The 13,815-nt window shown below is 41.9% G+C and overlaps 1 protein-coding gene across 4 annotated transcripts in view; it reads left to right on the top strand.

Annotated features, from left to right (window-relative positions):
* Positions 1-13,815, top strand: part of EIF4ENIF1 (eukaryotic translation initiation factor 4E nuclear import factor 1) — a 57,492-nt gene that overhangs the window by 29,444 nt on the left and 14,233 nt on the right. For all 4 annotated transcript variants that reach the window (XM_030816132.1, XM_030816131.1, XM_003258111.3 and 1 more), the window contains exons 7-10: positions 3,982-4,157; positions 11,399-11,534; positions 12,071-12,250; positions 13,009-13,241. In XM_030816132.1, coding sequence (XP_030671992.1) covers positions 3,982-4,157; positions 11,399-11,534; positions 12,071-12,250; positions 13,009-13,241 — 725 coding nt within the window. The remainder of the gene's footprint in view (positions 1-3,981; positions 4,158-11,398; positions 11,535-12,070; positions 12,251-13,008; positions 13,242-13,815) is intronic.

The raw sequence follows: 13,815 nt of genomic DNA, 5'->3' as shown, positions 1-13,815 counted from the left end.
GTTGGCCAGGCTGTTCTTGAACTCCTGACCTCAGGTGATCCACCCCCCTCGGCATCCCAAAGTGCTGGGATTATAGGTGTGAGCCACCATGCCCGGCCCCTGAAACTGCTTAAGTGAGGATTCAGTAAGTGTAGATTGTACTGTTTCCCTAACTTGTTCTGCCTGCCACACTAAACAGAAAAGTCTGAAGTTATCCTGTAGGAGGACTGTGTACATGAAAGAGTTCCCCAGAAATAAGAAACATGGTAGAAAAATGAAAGGTCTCATTTATTGAACAATTATGTCCTAAACACAGTGGTGAGTGTATTTTGTCTGTGTAATCCTTCGTCTCCTAATGACCTTGTGCAGTGTAGGTACTTTTTTATGCTCATTTCATAGATGAGCAAATGGAGGCTCAGAGGGCTTAAGTAACTTAAGGACACTTAAGGTAGTCACCATGGAAATAAGTAGTGAAGTCAAGAGTAAAGCAAGATGCTTCTGGGCATCAGAGCCTACCTTCTTCATCATGGTATTAGGCCTTCCCAGGTCAGTTGTTTGTGATTTGCCTTCTCTCAAACTTAGTTTCAGGATGAGTATGGTGGCTCACGCCTGTAATCCCAGCACTTTGGGAGGCCAAGGCAGGTGGATCATTTGAGGTCAGGAGTTTGAGACCAGCCTGGCCAACATGGTGAAACCCTGTCTATATTGAAAATACAAAAATTAGCTGGGTGTGGTGGCACATGCCTGTACTCCCAGCTACTGGAAAGGCTGAGGCAGGAGAATTGCTTGAATCCAGGAGACAGAGGTTGCAGCGAGATTGTGCCACTGCACTCCAGCCTGGGAGATAGAGTTGAGACTCTGTCTCCAAAAAAAAAAAAAAAAAAAACCTAGTTTCCTCAGCTGTAAGATGGGGTCAGATATCTCCCTTGCTAAACTGAAGGAGCCAGAGCTAATGTATGTGAAGTACCTGCTGCAGAGTGGGAGCCCATTGGTCTGCAGCCAATCATTTTTTAGGGCAGTGACCTCGCTGTAAGGTGGCCAGTCCCAGGCTGATGGTCTTGGGAAGGAGGCACTGAAGAGCCAGGTGGGGACTAACCTGGGTTAAAGTACTGGGGCTCCTGCTTAGAAAAGGATAATTTTTGACAAAATTTTGACAACTGGGCCTGTTTCTTTGTAAAGTGAAGAACAATGCCTATCATAACTTAAGGATTACCTTGAGTATTGAAGAACACATGTACCCATCAGAACTCAGTCTCCAAGAAGGCACTCAGTAAATTCTACTTGCTTCAAGCTTTCAGGCTTAGTTGAAAGCCTTTTGACAGATATGACGCAACAAAAGGGGAAAGCTTTTTTTTTGAGACGGAGTCTTGCTTTGTTGCCCAGGCTGGAGCGCAGTGGCACGATCTCAGCTCACTGCAAGCTCTGCCTCCTGGGTTCACACCATTCTCCTGCCTCAGCCTCCCAAGTAGCTGGGACTACAGGCGGCCGCCACCACGCCTGGCTGTTTTCGTATTTTTAGTAGAGACGGGGTTTCACTGTGTTAGCCAGGATGGTCTCGATCTCCTGACCTTGTGATCCACCTGCCTTGGTCTCCCAAAGTGCTGGGATTACAGGTGTGAGCCACTGCGCCAGTCCTCTATTTTTATTTTTTTAATTATTTTTTTTTTTTTTTTTGAGACGGAGTCTCGCTCTGTCGCCAAGGCTAGAGTGCAGTGGCCTGATCTCAGCTCACTGCAACCTCTGCCTCCCGGGTTCAAGTGATTCTCCTGCCTCAGCCTCCTGAGTGGCTGGGATTACAGGTGTGCGCCACCACACCCAGCTAATTTTTTGTATTTTTAGTAGAGATGGGGTTTCACCGTGTTAGCCAGGATGGTCTCGATCTCCTGACCTCATACTCCGCCTGCCTCAGCCTCCCAAAGTGCTGGGATTATAGGCGTGAACCACTGCGCCTGGTCTGGGAAAGCTATTTTAATAAATACGGGAAATATCAATGCCACCTTAACATTTTGATGAAGAAAAATATAAGCAGAAATAAGCTGATGGCATTTATTTAAAAGAAGAAGGAAATGGAGAATCAAAATACTCATCTTCTTTTGTAGTCTTGAAAATATAGTACATATTACCATTATCTTTGTGCTATCACACACTCTTCCCTAGGATAATGTAAGAAATTGACAGGTAACTTGGAAGACTTTGCTATTAAATTGGCTTTGAGATATGTCTTTGTCTCATTCTTAATTAAAGCAGCACCCAAAAAGCACCACTTTAACAATAAAGATTAGGCTTCTGGTGAGAAAAAATTATGTTTTTCTTAAGTGAGGTGAGATCTGAATTTCAACCATTCTTGTATCAAGTGCAGGAGCCAGGAGTAAGATAGATTGGTAGTGGCACCTCCTTATTTTACAGATGCAGAGAGAGATTGAGACCTGGAGAGAAGGGATGGATTTTATGGCAGAGCCTGGAGTAGAATCCAGGGGTCTTGGTTTATCCCATTAGATAACTACAGAATGTCTCTAGGTTGCCCTTGCTATGTATTTAAAATAAATAAAAACATTAAAAACTAAGATGTCAGATGCCTTAAATGTTAGCATCTGGCAGTTTCACTTTATCTCCCTATCCTAAAAACAACTGAACATTATAGAGTATACCTGGCACTACAGAGTAAGACAAAGCTGGTTGGACCAGGTTCCCTACCCTCAGAGAGAGTTACTATTATACAGTGTGATAAGTACTCAGAGATGACACAAGGATTATAGAGAAGGTAGCAATTAATTTTACTGGGTAGGGCAAAAATGGGTAGGCGGGGCAAGCTTCCCAGAGAAGGTCACATTTGAATTTTGCCTTGAAGGATGAGCTACAACAACCAACCTGTAGGCAAGTGAAAATTGCCCCTCATGCCAGGTTTCTCATAAATACCTTAGGTTGCTGAGCCCTGACTGAAACTGGTGCTACAGGTGCATGGTCAGAAGGAGAGCTAAATTAATTTGGTTCCATTTTTAAGCAGTAAGAGACTTGAAAAGACTATCCTTAAAAAAAAAAAAAAATTATCACTAGAAAAAGAACTAGGCATGATGCTGGACACAGTGGCTCACTACTGTAATCCTAGCACTTTGGGAGGCCGAGGCAGGAGGATCACTTGAGGTCAGGAGTTTAAGTCCAGGCTGTGCAATTTAGTGAGACTCAGTCTCTACAAAAAATTAAAAAATTGGCCGGGCGCGGTGGCTCAAGCCTGTAATCCCAGCACTTGGAAGGCCAAGGCGGTCGGATCATGAGGTCAGGAGATCGAGACCATCCTGGCTAACACGGTGAAACCCCGTCTCTACTAAAAATACAAAAAATTAGCCGGGCGTGTTGGCGGGCACCTGTAGTCCCAACTACTTGGGAGGCTGAGGCAGGAGAATGGTGTGAACCCAGGAGGCGGAGCTTGCAGTGAGCCAAGATCGTGCCACTGCACTCCAGCCTGGGGCACAGAGCAAGACTCCATCTCAAAAAAAAAAAAAAAAAAAAAAAAAAATTAAAAAATTATCCAGGCATGGTGATGGTGGTGTGCACCTGTGGTCCCAGATACTCTGGAGGCTAAGGCAGGAGGATCACCTGAGCCCAGGAGGTGAGAGGATCACCTGAGCCCAGGAGGTAGAGACTACAGTGAGCTGTGATCGTGCCACTACTCTCCAGCCTGTGCAACAGAGCAAGACCCCCCCATCTCAAAAACAAAAACAAAAAAAAAAAAACCCCTCCACTATGGAAAATATGAAGTTCTCAGGAAGGAAATCATAATCTTCCCCCCATCCTGTTGGTGTTCTGGCTTTATTAAGGCTTTTTTCCTCTTCTGCCTCCCGTAGAAGGGGGACTGTTTCATTCTTGCAAGTACCGTACCTGCACAAGAAGTCTGCTTTTTAAGTCATGTGTGGCTCTTCTACATGTGTATTGATGGCTGAAGCCACAGAGGGACACTGGAGTGGTTTACTTATCAGATGGTTTTTGTCCTGGTTTTGCTTTCAGGTATAGTAGAGTGCAATGGAGGAGTGGCGGAAGAGGATGAAGTGGAGGTCATCCTTGCACAGGAGCCTGCGGCTGATCAGGAAGTGCCAAGGGATGCCGTCTTGCCTGAGCAGTCCCCAGGAGACTTTGACTTTAATGAGTTCTTTAACCTTGATAAGGTGCCATGCTTGGCTTCGGTGAGTGTAGCAGCACACTTAAAAATGTGTGGTTAAATTTGACCTGAGTATTTAAGACATCTTTTTGAAAGTGTTGTTTTGCTAGATGCTTTTGGGGTTTTTGGCTTTTATTCTTACATATTTAAATTTTTGTTGGCTTTGTTTTGAGAGGCTTAACGGATAATACGAGATTTTTGTACCAGTTAACTCTTTTTTAAGCTGGTGGTGTTGGACTAAAAATTCTTTTTTTTTTTTTTTTTTTTTTTTTTTTTGAGTCAGAATCTTACTCTGTCACCCAGGCTGAAGTGCAGTGGCGCAATCTTGGCTCATTGCAACCTCTGTCTCCTGGGTTCAAGCGATTCTCCTGCCTAAGCCTCCCGAGTAGTTGGGATCACAGGTGTGTGCCACCATGCCCGGCTAACTTTTGTATTTTTAGTAGAGATGGGGTTTCACTATGTTGGTCGGGCAGGTCTTGAACTCCTGACCTTGTGATCCCCCGGTCTTGGCCTCCCAAAGTGCTGGGATTACAGGCGTGAGCCACCACACACAGCATACAAATTCTTTAGATGTTTACATTGTCTCCTTTTAGTTGTTTGTTGTAGTTGTTTGTTGTAGACTTACTGTGAAGGTGGCTTTTTATAACTGACAATTGTTGTCACACTGATCTACATTCCTTGGGGAGGCTGCCTGGTTAGGCAATACTTTTTCGATGTGATGGTTCCAAAATCCTTTAATGAAAAGGAACTTGTAATACTTTCAGTATTGCTGTTAAACTCTTGAGGTCCAGTCTTTCTGGACTTTAAAAATAGTAGTAAGCTCTCCCTAAAGCTTTTGCTACCCACCCTTGCTCCTGCCCCATCAGCATTTATGAATTAGTATCTACTCCTTATCCTTATTTGATTATTGTATGAGCAGACAAAGCTGAGCACAGCAGAGCAGGCAACATTGGCCTGTCTCTGTTGTCATTGCCTGCTCTCCTACACCCATAAGATTGCCACCAGGAATAAGTGAGCAGGCACTGCATAGTACTGATAGGTACAGGGCCACAGATGTGTTCTTAGGCAGTCTTCTTAAATTTTTCTGTGATGAGGTGCCAGGCTTTATTTCCATTCCATTGAAGAACAGTATTTTAGTATAAAGTACCAATGTCATGGCAATACCAAATTGGTATAAAAGTTTCTTTTCTTTTTTGGAGATGGAGTCTTGCTCTGTCACCTAGGCTGGAGTACAGTGGTGCGATCTTGGCTCACTGCAACCTCTGCCTCGCAGGTTCAAGCAATTCTCCTATCTGAGCCTCCCAAGTAACTGGGACTAGGGTACATGCTGCCATGCCCGGCTAATTTTTTGTATTTTAGTAGAGATGGGGTTTCACCGTGTTGCCCAGGCTGGTCTCAAACTCCTGAGTTCAGGCAATCCACCTGCCCTGGCCTCCCAAAGTGCTAGGATTACAGGCGTGAGCCACAGCACCCGGTTTTGTTTTTTTTTTTGTTTGTTTTTTTTTTGAGAAAAAGTCTCACTCTGTCGCCCAGACTGCAGTGCAGTGGCGCAATCTTGGCTCACTGCAACCTCCACCTCCTGGGCTCAAGTGATTCTCCCGTCTCAGCCTCCCGGGTAGCTGGGATTACAGGCGCCACCACCACACCTGGCTAAGTTTGGTATTTTTAGTAGAGATGAGGTTTCACCATGTTGGCCAGGCTGGTCTCAAACTCCTGACCTCAAGTAATCTACCCGTCTCGGCCTACCAGAGTGCTGGGACTACAGGTGTGAGCCACCGTGCCTGACCAGTTTCTAAGCATTTATTCTCACTTATTATCTCAATATAGATCAGCATGGTCCACACTTGTCTGTAGCACTGCTGGAGCATATGGAATGTGGCTCCAAATCAATGTTGGCAACTCTTTGTGTGGTTTTGTTCCTAAAGTTCCAGCAGCAATTTTAATTGTAAGTCTTCTAGCCAGGTGCCTCCCCTGTAGTCTCCTAGCCAGTCCTTTGGATTGTATCCAGATGCAAGCTTAATTTAGTTGATCTAAAAACTGAGTGGCCCTTTCAAATTCTTAACTTCTGAGGGCATAGTATTTTTTTTTCCACATCAACTGTTTAGTAACTTTTTCTTTTTTCATTCTCTTAGAAGAGAGATGGAAATCTTTTTTTGTTTGTTTGTTTTGAGACAGTCTCACTCTGTTACCCAGGCTGGAGTGCAGTGATGTGATCTCGACTCACTACAAGCTCTACCTCCCGGGTTAAAGCGATTCTTGTGCCTCAGCCTCCTGAGTAGCTGGGATTACAGACACACACCACCATGCCCAGCTAACTTTTGTATTTTTAGTAGAGACAGGGTTTTACCGTGTTGCCCAGGCTGGTCTCGAACTCTTGACCTCCAGTGATCTGCCCGCCTCGGCCTCCCAAAGTGCTGGAATTACAGGCATGAGCCACTGCGCCTGGCCTAAACCTAAACTTTTAATAACAGGTAACATGCATATAGTGCTGATTGTTGCAGGCTTTATATAGAGTAAGTTATCTAATCTTCACAAATCCCTTATAAATTAGATTACTATTTCCATTTACAGATGAGGAAACAGGCATAGAATTTAGATAACTTGCCCAAAGTCACACAGCCAATAATTGGTGAAAACTGATACAGTTCCAGTAATGAGTTTCTGCTCTGAACTCCCCCAAATATACAACCTCTGAAGCATAAAGGTAGGAATAGCAACTGAGCACTGTTTTGTCCTCTGGCCCTTATCCTGAACCAAAACGTGGTTAATGCTAAGCAGTCAGAACTAAGCCATTAACTCTGTCTCCATGTTTTCCATGGAGGTGCTGTTAAATTATATATTCTATAATCCACTAAAAAGCAAAACTGAGGTCAATAAAAACAGGTGCTCTGTGTTATATAACCAACTGAACTCTAATACAAAGTACTCAGAAAATTACAAGTCAATTGGGAAAAATAAGAAAGGCTGTAAAGGATATGAATATCAATTGACAAGTATGTAAAGTGCTTAAGACAGTATTGGAGGCCAGGCGCGGTGGTTCATGCCTGTAATCCCAGCACTTTGGGAGCTGATCGTGGGCAGATCACGAGGTCAGGAGATCGAGACCATCCTGGCTAACACGGTGAAACCCTGTCTCTACTAAAAATACGAAAAAATTAGCCTGGTGTGGTGACAGGCGCCTGTAGTCCCAGCTACTCAGGAGGCTGAGGCAGGAGAATGGTGTGAACCCGGGAGGCGGAGCTTGCAGTGAGCCAAGATCATACCACTGCACTCCAGCCTGGGTAACAGAGTGAGACTCCGTCTCAAAAAAAAAAAAAAAAAAAAAAAAAAGGCCAGTATTCTATGCTTAGTAAGCTCTACAAATGTTGGGTGTTAATAAATATAAACAGAACTTTATAACAAAAGTGAGAATACACTATCTTTTATATAACTTAACCAAATTACTAGGCTACAGAGGAAATCTCAAATAACGCATTGGTTCGTTTTATTTAGAAATATTTATCAAAGGCTGAGGCAGTAGGATCACTTGAGGCCAGGAGTTTGAGACTAGCTTGTGAGGCCCTGCTACAAAAAAATAAATAAATAAAAATTAGCTGGGTGTGGTGGCATGCGCCTGTAGTCCTAGCTATTCAGGAGGCTGAGCCCAGGTGTTTGACGCTACAGCAAGCAATGATCACACCACTGTACTCCAGCCTGGGCGACAGAACAAGACCCTGTCTCAAAACAAATTATTGAGTAATTCTAACCTCTGGACAGTGTTCTAGGAACTAAGGCTATGGTAGTAAACAAAATAAAGTTCCCATCCTCGTAGAGCTTACTTTCAAACCGAGGAAACACAAGGATCAAAAATACACACGCACATACACATGTATTTGTGGACTATATTCACTTAGAAATTGACAAATTAAAAGCCAGAAAAATGTATACAAACTAAACATTTGGAATACTTGCAAATTTAAATAAGTAAAAATGTTTTTTTAAATATGGTATTCTTACTACAGTGCATGACACATGATAGACGCGTAACTACATTGAATGAAATCAAATTGGAAATACTGAATGTTTTAGAGTGATTAACAGGAAGATGACATAGAAAGACCTTGGTGATCAGAAAAGTATGTGCAGAAGAAAATGTATAACCTTAAATGAATTCACTAGAAATCCAAACAGAAACTAGTGAAACAAATATGAAATATAAAAATTACTGTAAAAATGGAAAGTAATAAAAAGCATTGATCAGTACAACCAAGTAACTGTAAAAGAGCAAAAATATTCCACGGAATCTGTTTGATTAGCAGGATATTATGAATCCAAGGATGTGACTTGTCTAAATGACCTAGCTTGAAGGATCAGACTAATAGCCATATAGGTTACCTTAAAAACGGTATTAAAAATCTACTCTAATAAGGGCAGCTGAAACACAGATTGCAGTTCCCAGGCTCCTTTTCTCAATCAGCTGATGGTTGACAATGATGTAGCAGAGGTACCCTGACCAAGAAGGCAGAGATATGGGTCCAGGTCCTTACTTCCTCTAGCAAGGTACGTGAGGGAGGCCCTGCTATAGAATGTCCTGTTTTGCTGTGTGGTAAAAATGACTGACTAGATAAACTTTAGTTTTAACCTTTTCATGTTTAAGATGCTTTAGTTTCTTGAAATTAGTATTTCCACTAAATATGTGTAAAAACGACTTGTTTCTACTTCTTATGCTTGAACTATAATAAAAGTTTTGCTTCTCTAACAGAAGCAAAATTGGTTACTAGACAAAATACGGAAGTGACTTTCAACACTTACTTTAATATCTTTAGAGGATGTCCAGATACTTTGTATTAATCTCCTTTGCTTTCTCATGTTCTTTCTTTGTGTCTTCTTTTTTTTTCTTATGCAGCATGATCATAATGGAGGAAATAAAAGGAGTTAAAATGCAAAGCTATTATTTTTGCTACTTGTAAATTTCAAACTCTTTTCAACATTGAAACATTTTTAATTATGTTCTTCAGTTTTTTGTGTTTTTTTTGTTTTTTGTTTTTGAGAGGAAGTCTCACTCTGTCTCTCAGGCTGGAGTGCAATGGTGTGATCTTGGCTCACTGCAACCTCCGCCTCCTGGGTTCAAGTGATTCTCCTGCCTCAGCCTCCTGAGTAGCTGGGATTACAGTTGCCCACCACCACACCCAGCTAATGTTTGTATTTTTAGTAGAGATGGGGTTTCACCAAGTTGGCCATGCTGGTCTTGAACTCCTGACCTCAGGTGATCCACCCACCTTGGCCTCCCAAAGTGCTGGGATTACAGGCGTGAGCCACCGCACCTGGCTTTTTCAAGTTATTTTTAGAATTCCTGTTTATCACTAAGATGCTTATATTTTGGATACACTCCCCAATTTTTCACAGTGATGTATCATGCTTATCTTTTAATACATAATTAGTGCACTTAAAAGTCAGCATTATTTAAGGTATGAGCATCTACAGGTGGAATGTGATTGAAATTGTCTAGATAATTCCTCTGAAAATAGAAATTCTGGAAACAATAATTAGGGTCTTGAATTAAAATCCCTTCAAAAGAAGTATATTGTGGCGTAGTTTGGGTATGGATTATGAAAACATTCTTCCAGATAAGAACAAAGAATAAACCTAAGCTTCCACTGCTTAACTTTGGAAATTGTGGGTTCCAGATTTCAAATAAAACAGTCACTAATTCTGTCATCCATGTACTAGTTTTTGAAAAATCATGTTTTCTGTTTATCAGTGGGATTGAAGTGAAAGTATATGACTTATTTTCAAGGATATGTCTGATTTTTGGATAGATGTTTGCTCTACCTTATCTTTTCTAAATATTGATAAGTACTGCAAAAAATCAATTTGGATATTTGACTGAATTTATGGTATAATTTGAATTGAAAATTTTTTTAAATGCTTAAATCTAGTTTTTAAGAAAGATTGGCACTATTTCATGATTTCTACCAAAGCAATATATTGTTCATAGTGTGTTATTTAATTGCCCTTATGAAATCTAAACTATGGAGGTTGGATTTGGAAACAGAAAACACCTGAAAACTCTCTATTAATCTCAAACAGAAATTAGAGATCAGCTGAAATTTCATCTCCCACAATCATACTTTTTCTAAACTTTGACTTGGAATTACAGTCTTTATGAACTCTACTTTTTTAGCCTTTGGCTTCTGAAACTCTCAAGATTGAATTTCATAATGTTCATTACAACCTTGAAACCACTAAGTTTGAAGCAATGGTTTTCTTTCATCAGTTCCCCATACTTGATATTTAGTTGAAGGTCACTCATCAGCCTGTCAGTGGAATGCTGTGGCATTGACACTGTTCTCTGAGAACATTTGGTAGTACATGGATTTACTCCTGAGGCAAAGGATAGAAACCCGAAAAACTTTTTGTAGCATAGAGGCTTTGCTTATATTCTTAGAAAGTAGGCTAGGCGTGGTGGTTCATGCCTGTAATCCCAGCACTTTGGGAGGCCAAGGCAGGTGGATCATTTGAGGTCAGGAGTTCGAGACAAGCCTGGCCAACATGGTAAAAACCCATCTCTACTAAAAATAAAATTAAAAATAGCCAGGCACGTGGTGGCGTATGCCTGTAGTCTCAGCTACTCGAGAGCTTGAGGCATGAGAATCACTTGAACCTGGGAGGCAGAGGTTGCAGTGAGCCAAGATTGCACCCCTGCACTTCAGCCTGGGCAACAGAGCGAGACTGTCTTAAAAAAAAATAGTAGGCCGGGTGTGGTGGCTCATGCCTGTAATCCCAGCACTTTGGGAGGCCAAGGTGGGCGGATCACAAGGTCAGGAGATCTAGACCATCCTGGCTAACAGGGTGAAACCCCGTCTCTACTAAAAATACAAAAAATTAGCCAGGCGTGGTGGCGGGTGCCTGTAGTCCCAGCTACTCAGGAGGCTGAGGCAGGAGAATGGTGTGAACCCGGGAGGCGGAGCTTGCAGTGAGCCGAGATCATGCCACTGCACTCCAGCCTGGGCGACAGTGCGAGACTCCGTCTCAAAAAATAATAATAATAATAATAAAAAATAAAAAAGGAAAGTAGATAGTTGGTTATACTCAAGTTTGGGTTATTCAGAAATTACCCAGGATGGAGGAAGAAAAAGATGTTCAAATTCCTGGGTTCTGAGAGTGTTTATCTTCAGGTCACAAGCATCAAAGGAAGTTTCAAAGTAAGTGACCCTTTCATAAGATTTAAATCTTCTTGTCCTTTTTCATCTAGAAACTATTAGTTTTTATTGTCTTTTTCTTCAGATGATAGAAGATGTTTTGGGAGAAGGGTCAGTCTCTGCCAGTCGGTTCAGTAGGTGGTTCTCTAACCCAAGCAGATCAGGAAGCCGATCCAGCAGTCTTGGGTCAACACCACATGAAGAGCTAGAGAGACTTGCAGGTAAAATGGCTTCAGATTCTGCCCTTGAAGGTAAACCTGGGATTTTCCCCTGATATGGTTCATTCTGTCTTCATTAGTCAGGAGTCGATTAGGGTCAAAGGGTCTCTGGACAACTGAAAAGCCTTCAATTTATGTCCTTTTAATATCGTTGAAGGGGCCAGGTGCAGTGGCTCACGCCTGTAATCCCAGCACTTTGGGAGGCCAAGGCAGGCGGATCACAAGGTTAGGAGTTTGAGACCAGCCTGGCCAACATGGTGAAACCCCCATCTCTACTAAAAATACAAAAATCAGCCGGGCGTGGTGGCAGGCGTCTGTAGTCCCAGCTACTCAGGAGGCTGAGGCAGGAGAATCACTTGAAACCGGCAGGCGGAGGTTGCAGTGAGCCAAGATTGCGCCACTGCACCCCAGCCTGGGCGAAAAGAGCAAAACTCTATCTCAAAGAAAAAAAAAGAAACAGAAAGAAAGAAAAATACTGTTGAAGGCATGTTTCTTTACTGGAACAGATTAATTTTGAGTGTGTTTATTTGCAATATCAGGTCTGGAGCAAGCCATCCTCTCTCCTGGACAGAACTCGGGGAATTACTTTGCTCCTATACCATTGGAAGACCATACTGAAAATAAAGTGGATATTTTAGAAATGCTACAGAAAGCCAAAGTGGATTTGAAACCTCTTCTTTCCAGCCTTTCTGCAAATAAAGAAAAACTTAAAGAAAGCTGTAAGTGTTAATGAATATCTGTTTTAGATATCTGAAAAAGTCTAGATGTTCAGTCTTCAGGCAGTTGGGTCTAACATACCTCTGTTTCATAAAAAGTCAAATATATATTGGGTTTTTGTTTAATGTTCTTTTTTAAAAACTCATTTTATCAAACAATACCACCTCTTTGAGAATCTCACAGTGGGTCATGAGCCCTATGAGAACTTTTCCTATATGTTCTTACCTAGGGTCTGGTTGTAATAATCCAGTGAATGTTGAAAACAAACTCCAGCGAATGCTGTATTCCTCCAGAGCATAACTTACCATTTCCTCACAAATCTGTCCCAGTCTTCCATGTTCTTGCTTAGGCTATAAATCCTCAACATAAAAACTTAGTGATATAACGACCACAGTGCAGGTAGCAATCTTGGCAGTGTTGGGCTATCTGGGATTCTTGTCCCAGGTAACAAGTCTCCCAGAAGACTCATACCCTTCTGCAGGATGCACAGCAGGAGCTTGTCAAGTTTCAAAGCATAGCACCTCATAGTTGTGGTCCCCCAGTTTCTAGCATCTAAACATTTTAGGTTTAGTTTATGCCATCTCTTAGTACACGATTTGATTTTAAGTGTTATTAATTTGTTTATTTTTGGTGTCTTTTCTGACAGTCTCATCTCAATTTTGAAATAAATTATTTTCATCTTACCTGTCATACTAGCCAAAGAGAATTCCTACCAGATATCTCTTTGCTTGATTTAACCTGGACGTTCTCAACTTCTCAGCACATTCAGGGGTTGTGCTTTCAGTGGAGGAGGTAGAAGCAGGTCTGAAGGGCTTGAAGGTTGACCAGCAAGTGAAGAATTCAACTCCCTTCATGGCAGAACACCTAGAAGAGACCTTGAGTGCTGTAACCAACAATCGACAACTCAAGAAAGACGGAGACATGACTGCGTTCAACAAGCTAGTGAGCACAATGAAGGCAAGTGGAACTTTGCCTTCTCAGCCCAAAGTCAGCGTAAGTATCTGACACAAACCCCACCCTTTTCTCCTTTTTTTTTTTTCTTCTTTTTCCCGCCACAATAAAAGGATTTTTAAAAAGGTATTCTGAGTAAGTTGGAAATTCTTTAGTAGTCATTTGGTCCTTGATGCTTTTGTGTGTTCCTTAATTGTTGATATGCTGTTTGTTACAGGAAAAAGCAGGCTTGTGGTTAATTTATATGTATTGTGGGTGACAGTATAAAGATTAAAAGATTCAGTCTTATGGTAATGCCTGTATAACTTTAAGTCACTGCTAAAATGAGGTATAAAACTATCTTTTTGGATGAACTCCAGAGAAAATTTTCTTGTTATTCAGCTACTTAAGTTCATATTCTTTACCATATTTGTATAGTAAAATCTTTATTCACATCTTCTAATTATTCCCAGATACCAGGGATTACCTGCATTCTTGCAGTCATACAAATCATTTGTAAAGTATCTAAGATGGGGCTGGGCACAGTGGCTCACGCCTGTAATCCCAGCACTTTGGGAGGCCGAGGCGGGTGGATCATGAGGTCAGGAGATCGAGACCACGGTGAAACCCCGTCTCT

Source organism: Nomascus leucogenys, chromosome 7b (assembly GCF_006542625.1).
Source record: "Nomascus leucogenys isolate Asia chromosome 7b, Asia_NLE_v1, whole genome shotgun sequence".
Lineage (NCBI taxonomy): Eukaryota > Metazoa > Chordata > Mammalia > Primates > Hylobatidae > Nomascus > Nomascus leucogenys.
This window is presented reverse-complemented; position numbering and strand designations above follow the sequence as displayed.